Source organism: Lupinus angustifolius, chromosome LG08 (assembly GCF_001865875.1).
Source record: "Lupinus angustifolius cultivar Tanjil chromosome LG08, LupAngTanjil_v1.0, whole genome shotgun sequence".
Taxonomy (NCBI): Eukaryota; Viridiplantae; Streptophyta; class Magnoliopsida; order Fabales; family Fabaceae; genus Lupinus; species Lupinus angustifolius.
Genome location: NC_032016.1, coordinates 8,940,548 through 8,953,430, shown reverse-complemented (window position 1 = coordinate 8,953,430; position 12,883 = coordinate 8,940,548). Strand labels below are relative to the sequence as shown.

General features: G+C 34.0%; 2 protein-coding genes across 4 annotated transcripts; both read right to left on the bottom strand.

The window, feature by feature from the left end:
- On the bottom strand, positions 408–4,132 carry LOC109354537 (protein PALE CRESS, chloroplastic). Its single transcript, XM_019597128.1, has 7 exons — positions 3,972–4,132; positions 3,801–3,886; positions 3,484–3,678; positions 3,321–3,407; positions 2,600–2,650; positions 1,393–1,581; positions 408–983 (listed from the first exon to the last, which is right to left on the bottom strand). Exons 1-7 carry the CDS (start codon positions 4,087–4,089, stop codon positions 750–752), a joined length of 960 nt encoding a protein of 319 aa, XP_019452673.1. The 5' UTR covers positions 4,090–4,132; the 3' UTR covers positions 408–749.
- On the bottom strand, positions 5,082–11,442 carry LOC109354534 (sm-like protein LSM2). Of its 3 annotated transcripts, XM_019597125.1 has the most exons (6): positions 10,737–11,440; positions 9,419–9,767; positions 8,649–8,925; positions 8,310–8,473; positions 6,913–7,071; positions 5,082–5,413 (listed from the first exon to the last, which is right to left on the bottom strand). In XM_019597125.1, exons 1-6 carry the CDS (start codon positions 11,162–11,164, stop codon positions 5,294–5,296), a joined length of 1,497 nt encoding a protein of 498 aa, XP_019452670.1. In that variant the 5' UTR covers positions 11,165–11,440; the 3' UTR covers positions 5,082–5,293. The 3 variants fall into 3 exon arrangements, with proteins under 3 accessions (XP_019452670.1, XP_019452669.1, XP_019452667.1); XM_019597122.1 differs by lacking the exons at positions 5,082–5,413; positions 6,913–7,071 and adding an exon at positions 8,077–8,247 and having other exon boundaries at positions 8,280–8,473; positions 10,737–11,442; XM_019597124.1 differs by lacking the exons at positions 8,310–8,473; positions 8,649–8,925; positions 9,419–9,767; positions 10,737–11,440 and adding an exon at positions 7,153–7,247.

Genomic DNA, 12,883 nt, shown 5'->3' with positions numbered 1-12,883 from the left:
CTTAACTGCTTTGAATTTACTATTATACCCCCCCATTGACCTTATATTCTGTTTGGGCCTTAGTGTACTAACCAGGCCTTATATTGAACGGGCACTATATCTACTATCTCACTTTATGTACCATTCTATGTACTATCAATTTTAATTAATTGGAAAAAAATTATTTAACTTAAAATCATAACATGCTTATTAAGATGAACTTGTAAGTTGCGACTTTAAATTTTTGAAACGTAGAAATCAACAAAATAGGTATGTTGTTGAAGCAAAATTAAACTCACTGATTGTGTTGACTATATACACACTTTCATGGAAAATGAATAGATGCTGTAATTCTAGCTCAATACCAACATTAATTTGAGTCATAATTTTATGTGTTCAAATTTTAACTTTGTGCTTAACTAAGGTAATAGACAATTCAGATTTCCATTGATATTTTTTGGATTAATTAAAAATACAGGATCACCCAAAATTTACATTCAGATCAAACCTAAAGAGAACAAAAAACACGACGTCTAACTTGTTGTCTGTAATCTGGACCTTCTTCTAAGCGCAAATTAACATGCCTACATTTAAATGTCATTTAGACCCGAAAAAAAATATTATACCATGGAGCTATTAGATTGCAATTATCATACATGATCATCCTACTCTAAACTATAAACTACCAGATAAGGGGTATGAATCAAATGCAAGCTGGGATTCTGTGACTGAGAAGCCAATCTTGTCGCCGGAAAAAATGAGCCAAATAGCTACCATTTCAAACCAATGGCTAAATCTAGCAGAGCTTCTACTTGGCGTATTGATTGTTGTTTCTCCTGTTGTTTCAATCTGTTTGCAACAGATTCAGGATCAAACCCTGCTTCGTTCTCTACTTCACTCTGTTCAAGACGAACCTCTTGTAGCAATTCATCCACCTCCCTCACAAAGTCCACCCTCAAAAGAGTATCATCATGTTCAGGTGGCGGTGACAACGGCCCTTCAAGCTGAAACAATACAAAATTGGAGTTTAGGCGGTATCTGGACCATCTTCCTTTTAACGAAATTTATGTATAAGCAAATAAACTCAAACCAAGTGTAACCACTTAATACAAAGAGTTCAATTTCTATAGCTATTTTCAAATTAATTTTGTTAACCACATTCAATTGGAAAAAAAACTACTTATTTGTAACATGTTAAAGTAGACAACATCTGGTTATTTAAACATTAATTTGGATAAAGCTATAAGGGGTATTGATACTACTACTTAAGTAGTATCAACAATATAGTTATATATAATTATATGAACCGCAGCTACAGTTACTTATGAAGGGGTTATCAAACTTGCAGGAGCTCCTACACATGCATATCACTTGACTAGAGTCTAAGGCCTGTAATCTATAGGTGCAGCATACCTTATCTATGTCAAATGACTCAAATCCTGGCGGAACAAGAATACTATATGGATCCTCCCGGGGAAATGAATCAATCATGCGCTTTTTACATTTCTTCAGCCACTCTTCATAATCAAAGCCATCATACATAATCAAAAGATCATTGAGCAGTCTCATTGCAGGGGTAGCCTCTCGTTTCAAGATCTCGGTCTATAATCAAGAAAATAAAATAAAATTCTCAGAAAAGGGAACAAAATAAATATTAAGGTTCGGTTAACCTGCACAGAATGCAATATGCTATAGATGTTCTAAATTGAAGTCAATATGATTATGAAAGTTTATTCAACTAAGCACACGAGAAGAAAAAGGTTAATATGTCCCACAAATTACTATCGAGGTATATTCAGAAAAAATAACAAACTAAAATCATATGCCCTTCACACTAAACTTAACAAAGATTGTTTACAGAAACACAAATTATTTTATTAACATATAACCCAAGGTCCTAAGAAAAGCAAGGGGTCGTTACTTGATGGTGGTGCATGTGACAACTTAATGGCCACTGCAGGAAACTAAAGGAAGATTTGAGCAAATCATTTAACATAACACTTCTCTACCATGATCATGGGAAATGTGACCATTAAAGTAAACTGGGGAGGTTTTACTTAATAGCCGTTTGGCCTTTTCTGTGATACTCTTTGAAAATGTTGTGCTCTTAAAAACTTACACAAAAGGGCTATGTCTACTTCTGTCTTTATCAAGTATCCTTACAAACATTGCTGTGAAACTAACCTTCGGAGATTGTCATGACTAGGAGGCACTCCCAATAAATGCCCTCTCCAGAGTTTAAACTTTAGTCCTCTCCACAGGAGTGCGACTCACTTGCCACCATATCCAACCTTCGTTGGTACACAAAAAAGTGCTACTAAAAAGAGATTATTTTGTATAAAATTATTTTTTATTTGCGCATGTTTTTTATTCTTAGAGGGAAGCATCAATGTTTGTCATCATCAAGTTATTTTTTATTTTTGACAAATCATCAAAGTAGGATTATCCATCAAAGTATTAGCATTTGAGTCTCCAAAGCCATCTTAATGAACCACTCTCTTTTGTTATCCTTCTTAACCATTTCTTTCAATATTTTTCCTCTTCTTTGTGTGTGTGTGTTGAGGATAATATTCTCGCTGAAATGAATGCTGAAACTCTTAATAAATGGAGTAGTTGTTACCTCAACCCTTCTGTATAACAGATCCAGACTTCTTATAACATCCTTTTCATTCTGTAAAGATGGCATAAAATAAGTCAAAACAGAGATATGAGAGACCAGAAGATGAAAAGAATAATACAAACTCTTACACGAAATACACAGAATAATTTTAATATATATTTCTGATAATCCTGTCAAATTTTCATAATGATACACAGTACAAAATAAGAAGCATAAATAACCATGCTTTGCTTACTATGTCTATGAAGAAACTTAACAATTACTTAATTCCATATTTGTACAAGTCTTTCACCCAATAAATAAATAAAGGACTACATGATACTAAAAATATAATTTCTTCCATATGTTAGTTAACTGGCTACAATATAATTTATCAGTCATATTTTAAAAACAATACTGAAATTTCTTTAGTATTAGAATCTTCTTAGATTTCACATCAAAAAAATTGCAACATGATAAACTTCCCGAGTCAAGAATTCAATGGCCATCAGTAATTTCTAATTTCTGTATTACACAGTTCCACTTTTTAAGAGTCCCTCACTCGTTGCCTACTATCAATTTTCTTTTGTGATGCAGAAAAGGTTGACATTTATGCAAACACAATTCAAAAGAAAACTGAACTTCTTATGTCATATTGCAGATGCTAAAACATTATTAAAGCTATACAACAACAATCAAGTCTTAATCCCACCGGGTAGAACATTTCAGATACTAAACTTACATCACGACGAGCAAGATCCAAGCGATTCCATATGACCATTAAAACAAGTTCGGTAAGTATTCCTTTCTCAGCAGCTTCCTCAATTTTCTATCATAGAAAAAAGTTCAGTGAGTAACTCTGAATATTTAATCGAATGCCGACACTGTTGCACGAATAAATTTACCTGTTCAATTTCTTCTTCAGCTCTTATAAAACTCGAAACCAACTTGCGTGCATTTCTAACATCTTCTTCAGGGTATCCTTTCAAACGCATACCAACTTCACGATACTCTTCAATCTTTCTCTCTTCTTCTTCATCTTCCTCTCTCTGTCTTTGACGCAATTCCTTTGTCCTTTCTCGTTGTTTTGCTTGCCAATCCTATCCTGAACAAGGTTAATCAACTATATCTATCCAAACAAAACCTTCAACTATTCACACATTTTCATATTTTCATATAATAATAATTACAGAACATAAATCAGAAATTGATGAATACATACATCATCATAGTATTCCTTTGGCATTCCTGGAAGAAGAATATCTTCCTTTTCGTTGTTAACGCATCTCGTTATGGTTAACGATGTTACTAAAACAAACAAAAACAACAATGAATTTGATGTTGAGAGATAATGAATGAAATGAAGATGTAGTGGTGAGGGGTGAGGACTAACCTGCGCCGCGTGTGGATTTATAAAAGGAGGAGGGAATTGTGGATAGAAGGAGTGGTGAAGTAAAAAGTGGAAATGGGGAGAGAGAAATGGATGTTAGAGAGAGAAGCTTAAACCCCATTACTAGAGTATTGTTTTCTATCCTTCAACACAAAACTCGGATTTTTCTACACCATTTAACTTTCTTCTATAGTGGGCCTCTTCAAGGATAACCCAGAGGTCCGTTAAAATCAAACTAAACATATCCTGAAACGTTAAAATTTAATTATTAAATATTTTTTTTGACTAATTATATCTCATGACACATAGAATGACATAATGTTATGAGACAGAAGATATAGTCTAACTAAATTCGTTTGGTGATGAGAGAAGCATATCATATATAAAATAAATGGTTGAGATATGAATTGTGAGATATAATTATGTGTGTAGGTATAAACTTTCATAAAGTAATTTGTCTATTTCCCATTACATTTCCCTCTTTCTCCCCTCCCCTTATAAAGCTAGGCTTGCACCAAAAAGAAAAATAAACAAATTTCTGGAGTACAATTTATTAGTTAATAATCCTTAATTCTTTATATTTTATTTTCATAGATTCCAAAGTTGTGATAGTCGAAATACTCACTTTACACTTTTCATATAAAATTAGCCGGGTGTTTAAAGTTGTTGTATTTTGAGATGAAAACTAGTACATGAGAAATATTATATATATGAACTTGATTTATGAGCAATACGCATGTATTATAGAATTTGGGGAGTTGGGTTCAGAAGCTCACCATTCACCAAGGTCAAGTCGAGCCTCATAACTCTGAGCACTTACAAAAATACTCCCATATCCTCACCTTAGACATGAAATTTGTATCCAAGACCTTGTTAGCTGAGTTAATTTCTTATGGACCACCCTTTACTCTAGCTTTGCTTTCCTTGACAATATTTTTTTAACACTTCTAAATTTTAAATAACATTTTAATCATTATAGTTTGCTAAGTTTTGAGCTATACAATTTTTAAGGAATCAATCTGTCAATGATCACTTCAGACTTCTGCCTCAAGGAATTCGGGTTACCAAAACATTTCTCTGAGAAGAAAAACACATATTAAATAAGAGAAGGCATAAGAAAAAACAATGCACTTAGTAGTATCAGAGTATCACTTTGTCCCAGTAAAATTGGACAATGATTCTTCAAAGACAAACACAAAAAGAAAAGGCGATGATACATAGCATCTGACATTGGTTAAAGATTTCTTTGGTGGGAATGATACTTCCATGATATTCAAACCAAAGTTCTCATATACAGATCCATAAGAACAAATTGACCAGCCAAATTAACCACCCCGAGCTTCTCTCCTCGTAGCATCATGCAGTATTTCAATGTCCACCCCTTCTGGAGGCAATTGAACATATCTCACCACCGACCCTCTGATGAAGCAGTTCCTTACAGAAAGCTGCCATCAAATATAAGCATGTTATATGTACATAATCATCAAGGGGGATGCATGCAATTAAGATGGGTTATAAAATGTAACAAATTTGACAGGTAAAAGAATAAGATGAGACGATCCATATTATTTGCTTGCAGCATATTATTTGCTTGCAGCATATTATTCAGATTGAAGAAAATGGTATAAAATCTGTAATTCTACCTTTGTTAATTATGGGTACCCAAAGCTATGTTCCGAAATCCTACTGCAATGATATCCTTAGAACCAACATAACACATCAACCTTGCTATATTCATATTTTTTCGGGAAATGTTAACTACTGTGGCGCAGCCCTAAATGCACAGGTTAAGGTAGTAAAAATATGAGGTTTTGTCTTGGCAAAATGGTGAATTTAATGCTCCGAGAAATAGTGGACTTAGCTTTTCAAATCAATCTTTGACTACAGACTTCAAGCTGTAACATACAGCACAGATTAAATTATCAGGAGAAAAAAGGCCCACATTAACCTTCAGTTTGAAACCACCCATAATGATATGAATTTACACACAGGCAATGTTGAAAAGGAGTGGGAATAAGAATTGTCGACGAAGAAACTGATGTTGCCATGTTGGCTCAAAAATAGAACCAAGAAACCTAACAATGTATAACCAAGGACTTTTAAATTCATATAAGAGCCCAATAGACCTATAAAACTCCACTGTCCACTTATACAATGACAAACATTTAGGGCTTGTTTGGGACTTGAATTTTGGAGGGGAAGGAAGGGAAAGGGAAGGCGAGTCCTCTCAAGCCTTTCATTTCCCTTCCTTCCCCTCCAAAATCCAACTCCCAAACACGCCCTTAAACTACAGATATCACCCATAAAACCTAGATATCCTTAATCATTTTGTGAAGCCCTATTTTCGATCAAAGAATTATCAAACCCCTATACTCAAACATAAAAAGGGTGCTTCCTAACCATCACTAGTTAATGCAAAAATCCACAGCACGAGCGAGTATAGAATTCGAGCATGGTCCTACTTATTGCCCCCTCTCATTAGTTATTAAGAAGAATCTAAAAATTCCCCATAGTTGCTATAAAAAACGATCCCCTTTCTCTGGATAGGTACTTTTCTTTACCAAAACAACGCATAATTTATGTTTACTTTCCAAAGCATAATGCTATTATTTAAGGGTTTTTTGGGGGGGAACTTATGGGGAGCCTATTTTAGCTCATGAGAATAGGTTATTTCAATAAGCCTTTCAAAGAAGCTTATGGAATAAACAGTTAACTTATTGAACCCTAAATCTAAATGCACATTCAAGTGCTTCAACACTTTTATTGACTTAACCCTAAGAGAAGCACTCAGGGGAAAAACTGAATTACCAATATCTAAGTATCACGATTCCAAAATATCAAAGGCCACATTAGCTATTAGGTATTGTATTGAATCTTAATGCATAATCAGCAATCGAGGAAAAAAACAAAAGAAAAAAGATGAAAACCCTAGAATAGCGCATACCATGTGGGGATACTTGTCTTGATCAACAACGCGAGTGTTTTCGAGCTTGATATTAAGGTACTGATCCACAGAGTGCAATGTGCCTCTAATGGCCAAATCGTTCTTCAGTTCAACCGTTACTTCTCGCCCAACCAAATCCTTGAAGTATGAGAAGAACAACTACGATAACGAAGGAAGGGTATATATGTCAGAAATTGGATCAAATTGGAAGCAAAAAGAGTGAAAAGAAATAAAGCTTACCATATTGAGAAAGCGAAGAAGAAAGACAGAAGAATCAGAATTACGAAAATGGAACTGTAACTAACTGTGCATAGAAAACAGTATGAACAAACTCAACTTATACAACGTTACGGGCCGGGTCGGGTCGAATCGTCTCGCCCAACATTTCATTATATGCGTACGTTATTTTTTACTTTTTTTTTTCTTCTAATAATTTGTTTACATACTCTTTGAAACACTCTTTTTATTTTAATTTACTAGTATTTTCTCTTCTTCTTTTTTGATTAATTGCTACCATTTTCTCTTTTTATTAAAGATTCTTCATTCATTAGAGTTCAAATCCATATTTTTAAAATTAATACGATCTAAATGTCAAAAGAAAATACACATTATAAGTTAAGTGGATAAGAGTTCTCTCGAAAAAATTTGGGTATAGTGAGTGAGAAAAACTGTATTACTATAAATTAAGAAGTAGATTTATTAAGTGTCACATAAAATACTTTCAACAATACAAAAACATCAAAAATGGTTTAATCCAGAGCAATCGGCAAGTAACTCAAAAGTGTAAAGTTAAAACTAAAAGTTCCATATTAACCTCTTAAGTTTTCCAAATTGATTTTTCATTTTTGACGGATAGCAAATATTACATGCATTTACATTTCCCAAACAAATGAAACTCATCACCCAGTGACCACCAAATTGTATTATTAATAATAACATCTTCCCATTGATAATGTAAGTGTTTTTTTACACGGTCAGAAAATCATCCGATTCATTAATCATCATTGATTTTTAACAAAAATAATACAAATCAATAGTAGATAATGCACTGGTAGTGTAAAAAACTTTACACTTTCATTCGATAGATTTTAAACTCTTACTTTTTACTTTTAGCTATTTTTCTACTCTCTTTACTTTCAATTGAATATAAGAAGAATGTAAATTAATGCTGAAAAGAGACAGAGCATTGAACAAGAGGATCAAACACAAGTTATACCAACAAAGGGAAAAGGTAGAGATAAGATGAAGTAAGCTAAGGACATTAAAAACTGATTCTAATTCTATAAAAGCTTATCATCTCCCTCAGTCTATGGCTATCATTGTATTCTTTTTAAAGAAGAAGGGGAAAGGGTTGTATAGAAAGTTGTTCAGAGTTCATATTATAGCCTTTGCTTGACTCGCCTTCCATTAATGTCACTACCATCAAGTATCATCATGTCATTCCGGTGCTTGCACATGAAGTCTGAATGCTGAGTAAATCTAGCCACATACTCCAATAGCTCAGTCAGAACAGCTGGGCAACTTTCCTTCAAGTACTCAAAACCATCAGTTTGCATCACAGCTGAACAAACAAAATCGAACAAAATCCTTCAGTTCATTATTTATAGTTGTCGATAAAGAATGAATATGCACGACCAATTTGTTTAAAGTTTGATCCTTCAGACATTTTAATGTACCAATTAGCCCCACCCTCCTGAATTGTAGGACACAATAATGTTCAAAGTAGGAAAAAATACCTCTGAGATTTTCAGGCCTTGCAATAAATTTGAGACAGGCTGCTTTAAGATGGAAACAATGATGCTGCTCTGCTAAGGCTAAAGTTGTAGCCACAGTATTTATTGCAACATCTTCACAAAGACTTGCTTCACACATCAACCTAAGCCTCTCCAAGCCATACCGGTCAGCTGCCGCTAGCAGATGCTGAGCCATCAAGGTAGTTGCCCATTTTGAGTTCAACCCAGTAAGCTCTTGCATGTCAGGCAGTGAGTCCCAGTATATGACATGAAGCAATGCCTGCAAAATAGATGAATACGGTTGGGCACAGCAGACAAGTTGTGAGTTCCACAGCCAAATGGCTAAGCTTAACTTGTTAAGCTAAATAATGCGAATGCAACAATCCCAATAGACACAAGCATTGCATATAGTGTTTGTAAGTAAACGCATAATGACTCCTTGAGAAACGAAACTATTTTTTAATACACACAATTATATTATTAAAAAGAAATTGTATGGTATCATTCCTACTTAGTCACACAGGGCTTTGAAAACAATATTTTTGGAAACATAATTCAAAACAATACACCCAACCAATGCACGAAATAGAGTACAACTGCCATCAAATTCAGTTGCAACAATACGCCTGACGATGGTAACATGGGGAAGACTCCAACAATGAATGAAGCACAATGTGTATATCGGGGCACAGAAATGATAACAAAGACATATATTTGTAGCCAAATCACAAATATAAATGAAAAGTGTTAGCACAAAGAGCATTTATTCAAACCTTGAAAACTGGAGCCTCCATGTCTTCAACTTTTATACACTGAGTATTCTGATCTTTCATAGGACCAAAAAGCTGTGCTCTGAAAACAGGTGAGCGAGCTGCTAGCACCAACTTATGAGCAGTGAAAATTTCCCCATTCACTTCAAAACTCACATCACAGCCTTTCCCACTTTCCAGTAGCTGCCCAAAATGCTGACCCATGTTAGAAGTTGGTACTGCAATGGAGAATATTCTAGGTCCCTCCGTGTGCGACTTAACAACACCAACACTGCAATTAACACTGAGGCAATCGTCTTTAAGGTAATCTGATGTCTCCAGTGCTGTCCGCTTAAAAAACCGCTTGTAACCCCTGAAATACACAAATTGAAACAATTAGCCTTTGTCAAACTGTTCGACTTCCCTTGTCAAAAAAAGGTTCCATAAATTTATCACTCCAATATTTGACCAAACTAAAATCACACATTAACATTTTCTCCCAGACACTCACAAATACATTCAAGGACAACGCAAACCCCACAAGTAACCTGAAAAATAAGATTGAGTTTTGAACGATGTAACTATATATAACAAGCATGCCTAACTAAGTGGTTCAGCTGGAATAAGTCTTTTATAGGGACAATCAATGCAATGCTTCCACCTTATCACAACTACTTGCAATAAGGACTTTGTAGTCTTTTGACACTGTTATTTTAATAAGGTGAAAGTTTTTACTAGTTGTCCCTAATATTGCCATGTCAATTATGCAAATGCCTATTAGAAGTCCTTCTCGTTTAGTCGAAAACACTTCTAAAATTTAACCAAGGTTACATACATACAAAACTATATAAATTACATTTTTCAGTTATGGAAATAAAGTGAAGCCGGGATATGTAGTCAAGACAGATATTTTAAATTAAAGGAAATTAAATGAGAAATGTGGTTAATCATGCCACTTAGATGATTAATTAACGGGCAGTTTAATGGGCGCATTCCCAGTTAATGATCAACATTTTAAATCCAACATATGTAACAAAACATGAATTTATAATCATTAACCTTAAGTTAAAATGGTGAGATATAAATTGAACAAATTCATTGATCTATGAAACCATGGACAATATTTTAAGGCTGCGACCGCTACAGAAGCCGATATGTCATGTCAGGTTTTGGGGTTGCCAAGTGTGGCCGCATGGACTGGCACTGCAAATTACCGCAATTCCCCCAAACGTCAAGGTTTTCGAAGTTTCCGAAACAACTATTTAAAACCTTGGCCATGAAATCAAGATAATAAAAACGGGATCAATCTTTCAAATGAATGGAAAATAAAAAAGAAACCCACCACATGCTACCACGGTATTTCAACGTGTAGGGTCCACTCTCAAGAGTCCTCTCGAAATGGCTATGAACCTTATGCCTCTCCTTACCACTCTGATCCAAAAGGGTCAACTCAAACAGAGCCCTAACATCGGTTCCTTCGCTCGCGAGAGCGATGAAGAGTGACACATACGTAGCATTGTCCTCAACGCTTTTCCCATCAGGGTAGAAATAGATCGCCCAATCATACCCTCCAACGGAGAAAGTTTCCGATGCTATGTATTTTCCAATCCCAATTCCCTTCGATAAAGAATACCCTGTGATCTTGAATTGGTGGGACCCTCTCACCGTGTCGGTTATCGATGTCGACAACGTTGTTGCGGGAGCAGAGGAAGGTGATGCGAATGCTGAGTTTGAGGATGACCTCGAGGTTTCTCGAAGAATCTTACCCATGCGAAAGCCACGACAGATGAATAAGCGGAATTGGGTTCGGATTGTTCAGAATCGAAACCCGATCGGGGGATCTATGATCTGCACGAGAAATCTGGTACAAGTTGGATTCTGTAGAGTTGGGGAATTGGGTCAATTATGGAACTTTATATGGGGAAAGAGAGGGTTTGATGAGGAAATATAGGGTTCTGTGTATGAAATTGATCGGATTGGGATATTGAATTTCTAGGGTTTCGATTCTGAGTAAGGGAATGAGAGAAAATGAAAAAAATACGCAGGTTGATGATGGCTTTAAATATTGACTTTAAAATTCATGTCCTACACTTTTTATGAGTATAATATTTAGTCTGTATTACGCTGACCTTCCGAGTTTTAGTTGAATTACATAAAACAATCAGACTTTTTAAAACTTAGGTAACTCACTCTGAATTATATCTATACATTGCATTGACTATCACGGTAAAAGATATAAGTGTAATTTTTTAAATAAAAATAGAAACGAGTGTAATTAAGTCAAACAAAATATGATATGTGTAGAAACAAATTCAAATAGTATAAAAATTGATGTATATTCATTATTTTTATTCGTTATAAACTGTATCAATAAATCTAAGGAGATGTTTAAATTACTCACATATTATATTGTAACTAACCAAAATAAAGAATAGACATCAATTTTTATACTATTTAGACTTGTATTCATAATATATCATATTTTGTTTGACCTAATTACACTCGTCACCATTTTTATTTAAGAAATCACACTTATCTATTTTATCTGGGTAGTCAACGAAATGTATACATATAATTATGAGTGATTTGTGTAGGTTTTAAAAAAGTTTGGGTGGTTTATGTAATTTTATTAAAACTCATAGGGTATCAGTGTAATTTACTATAATATTTATCTATACTATATATAAAGTCAAAACTTGAAATAACTTCCCTCATGGTGTAATTTTCATTTCCTATATTGCCCTTAACATTATTTAATTTTTACAAAAAAACTATAAAATCCTAAGCAACTACCACCAATACATTAATTAACCACATATCTCATCTTAAATTAAACATTATCATAAACACACACGAAATATAATATATAAAAATTGAATATGTAGTATCACACAATATTCGTCGGCAGGCACGGAGTGCATGTACACACTAGTATATAATAAGTTTAGATATGTCACATGTAAATCAATTATTAATAAAAAAGTATATCGCTATCATTTTTTATAAGTATTAGGATTAGCAAAAGGATATATCATTTTTCAATCAAAATTGATATAATAGTTGTGAATTTGACTAAAGGATAGTTATGGAGTGTCGCTAGAGATGGCGCATTATGCATGTGCTAGCAAAAACTTAAGGGGACGCAAGTATGATTGTATCTATTAACAATATAATAAAAAAACTATTTTATGCCACATGTCACTTTCTCATTCCCTCATGCCACATTTCACTTTCTCCTTACATTTTTTCCTTCATGCCACATGTCACCTCCTCCTCACATATTTTTCTTCCTACTTTTTATATATTATATATTCTATAATTAGTGATTGGTTCATGTCGCTACCCCACTAAAATTGAGTGTTTACAACATCTATGTTTTGTTATGTTAAAAAGTAATAGTCATTGAATATTAGATGAAATTGAAATCATTTTTCACATTCAAATTATTTCTTTACATTAATCTTTCTATATAATTTAATGTTTACCATT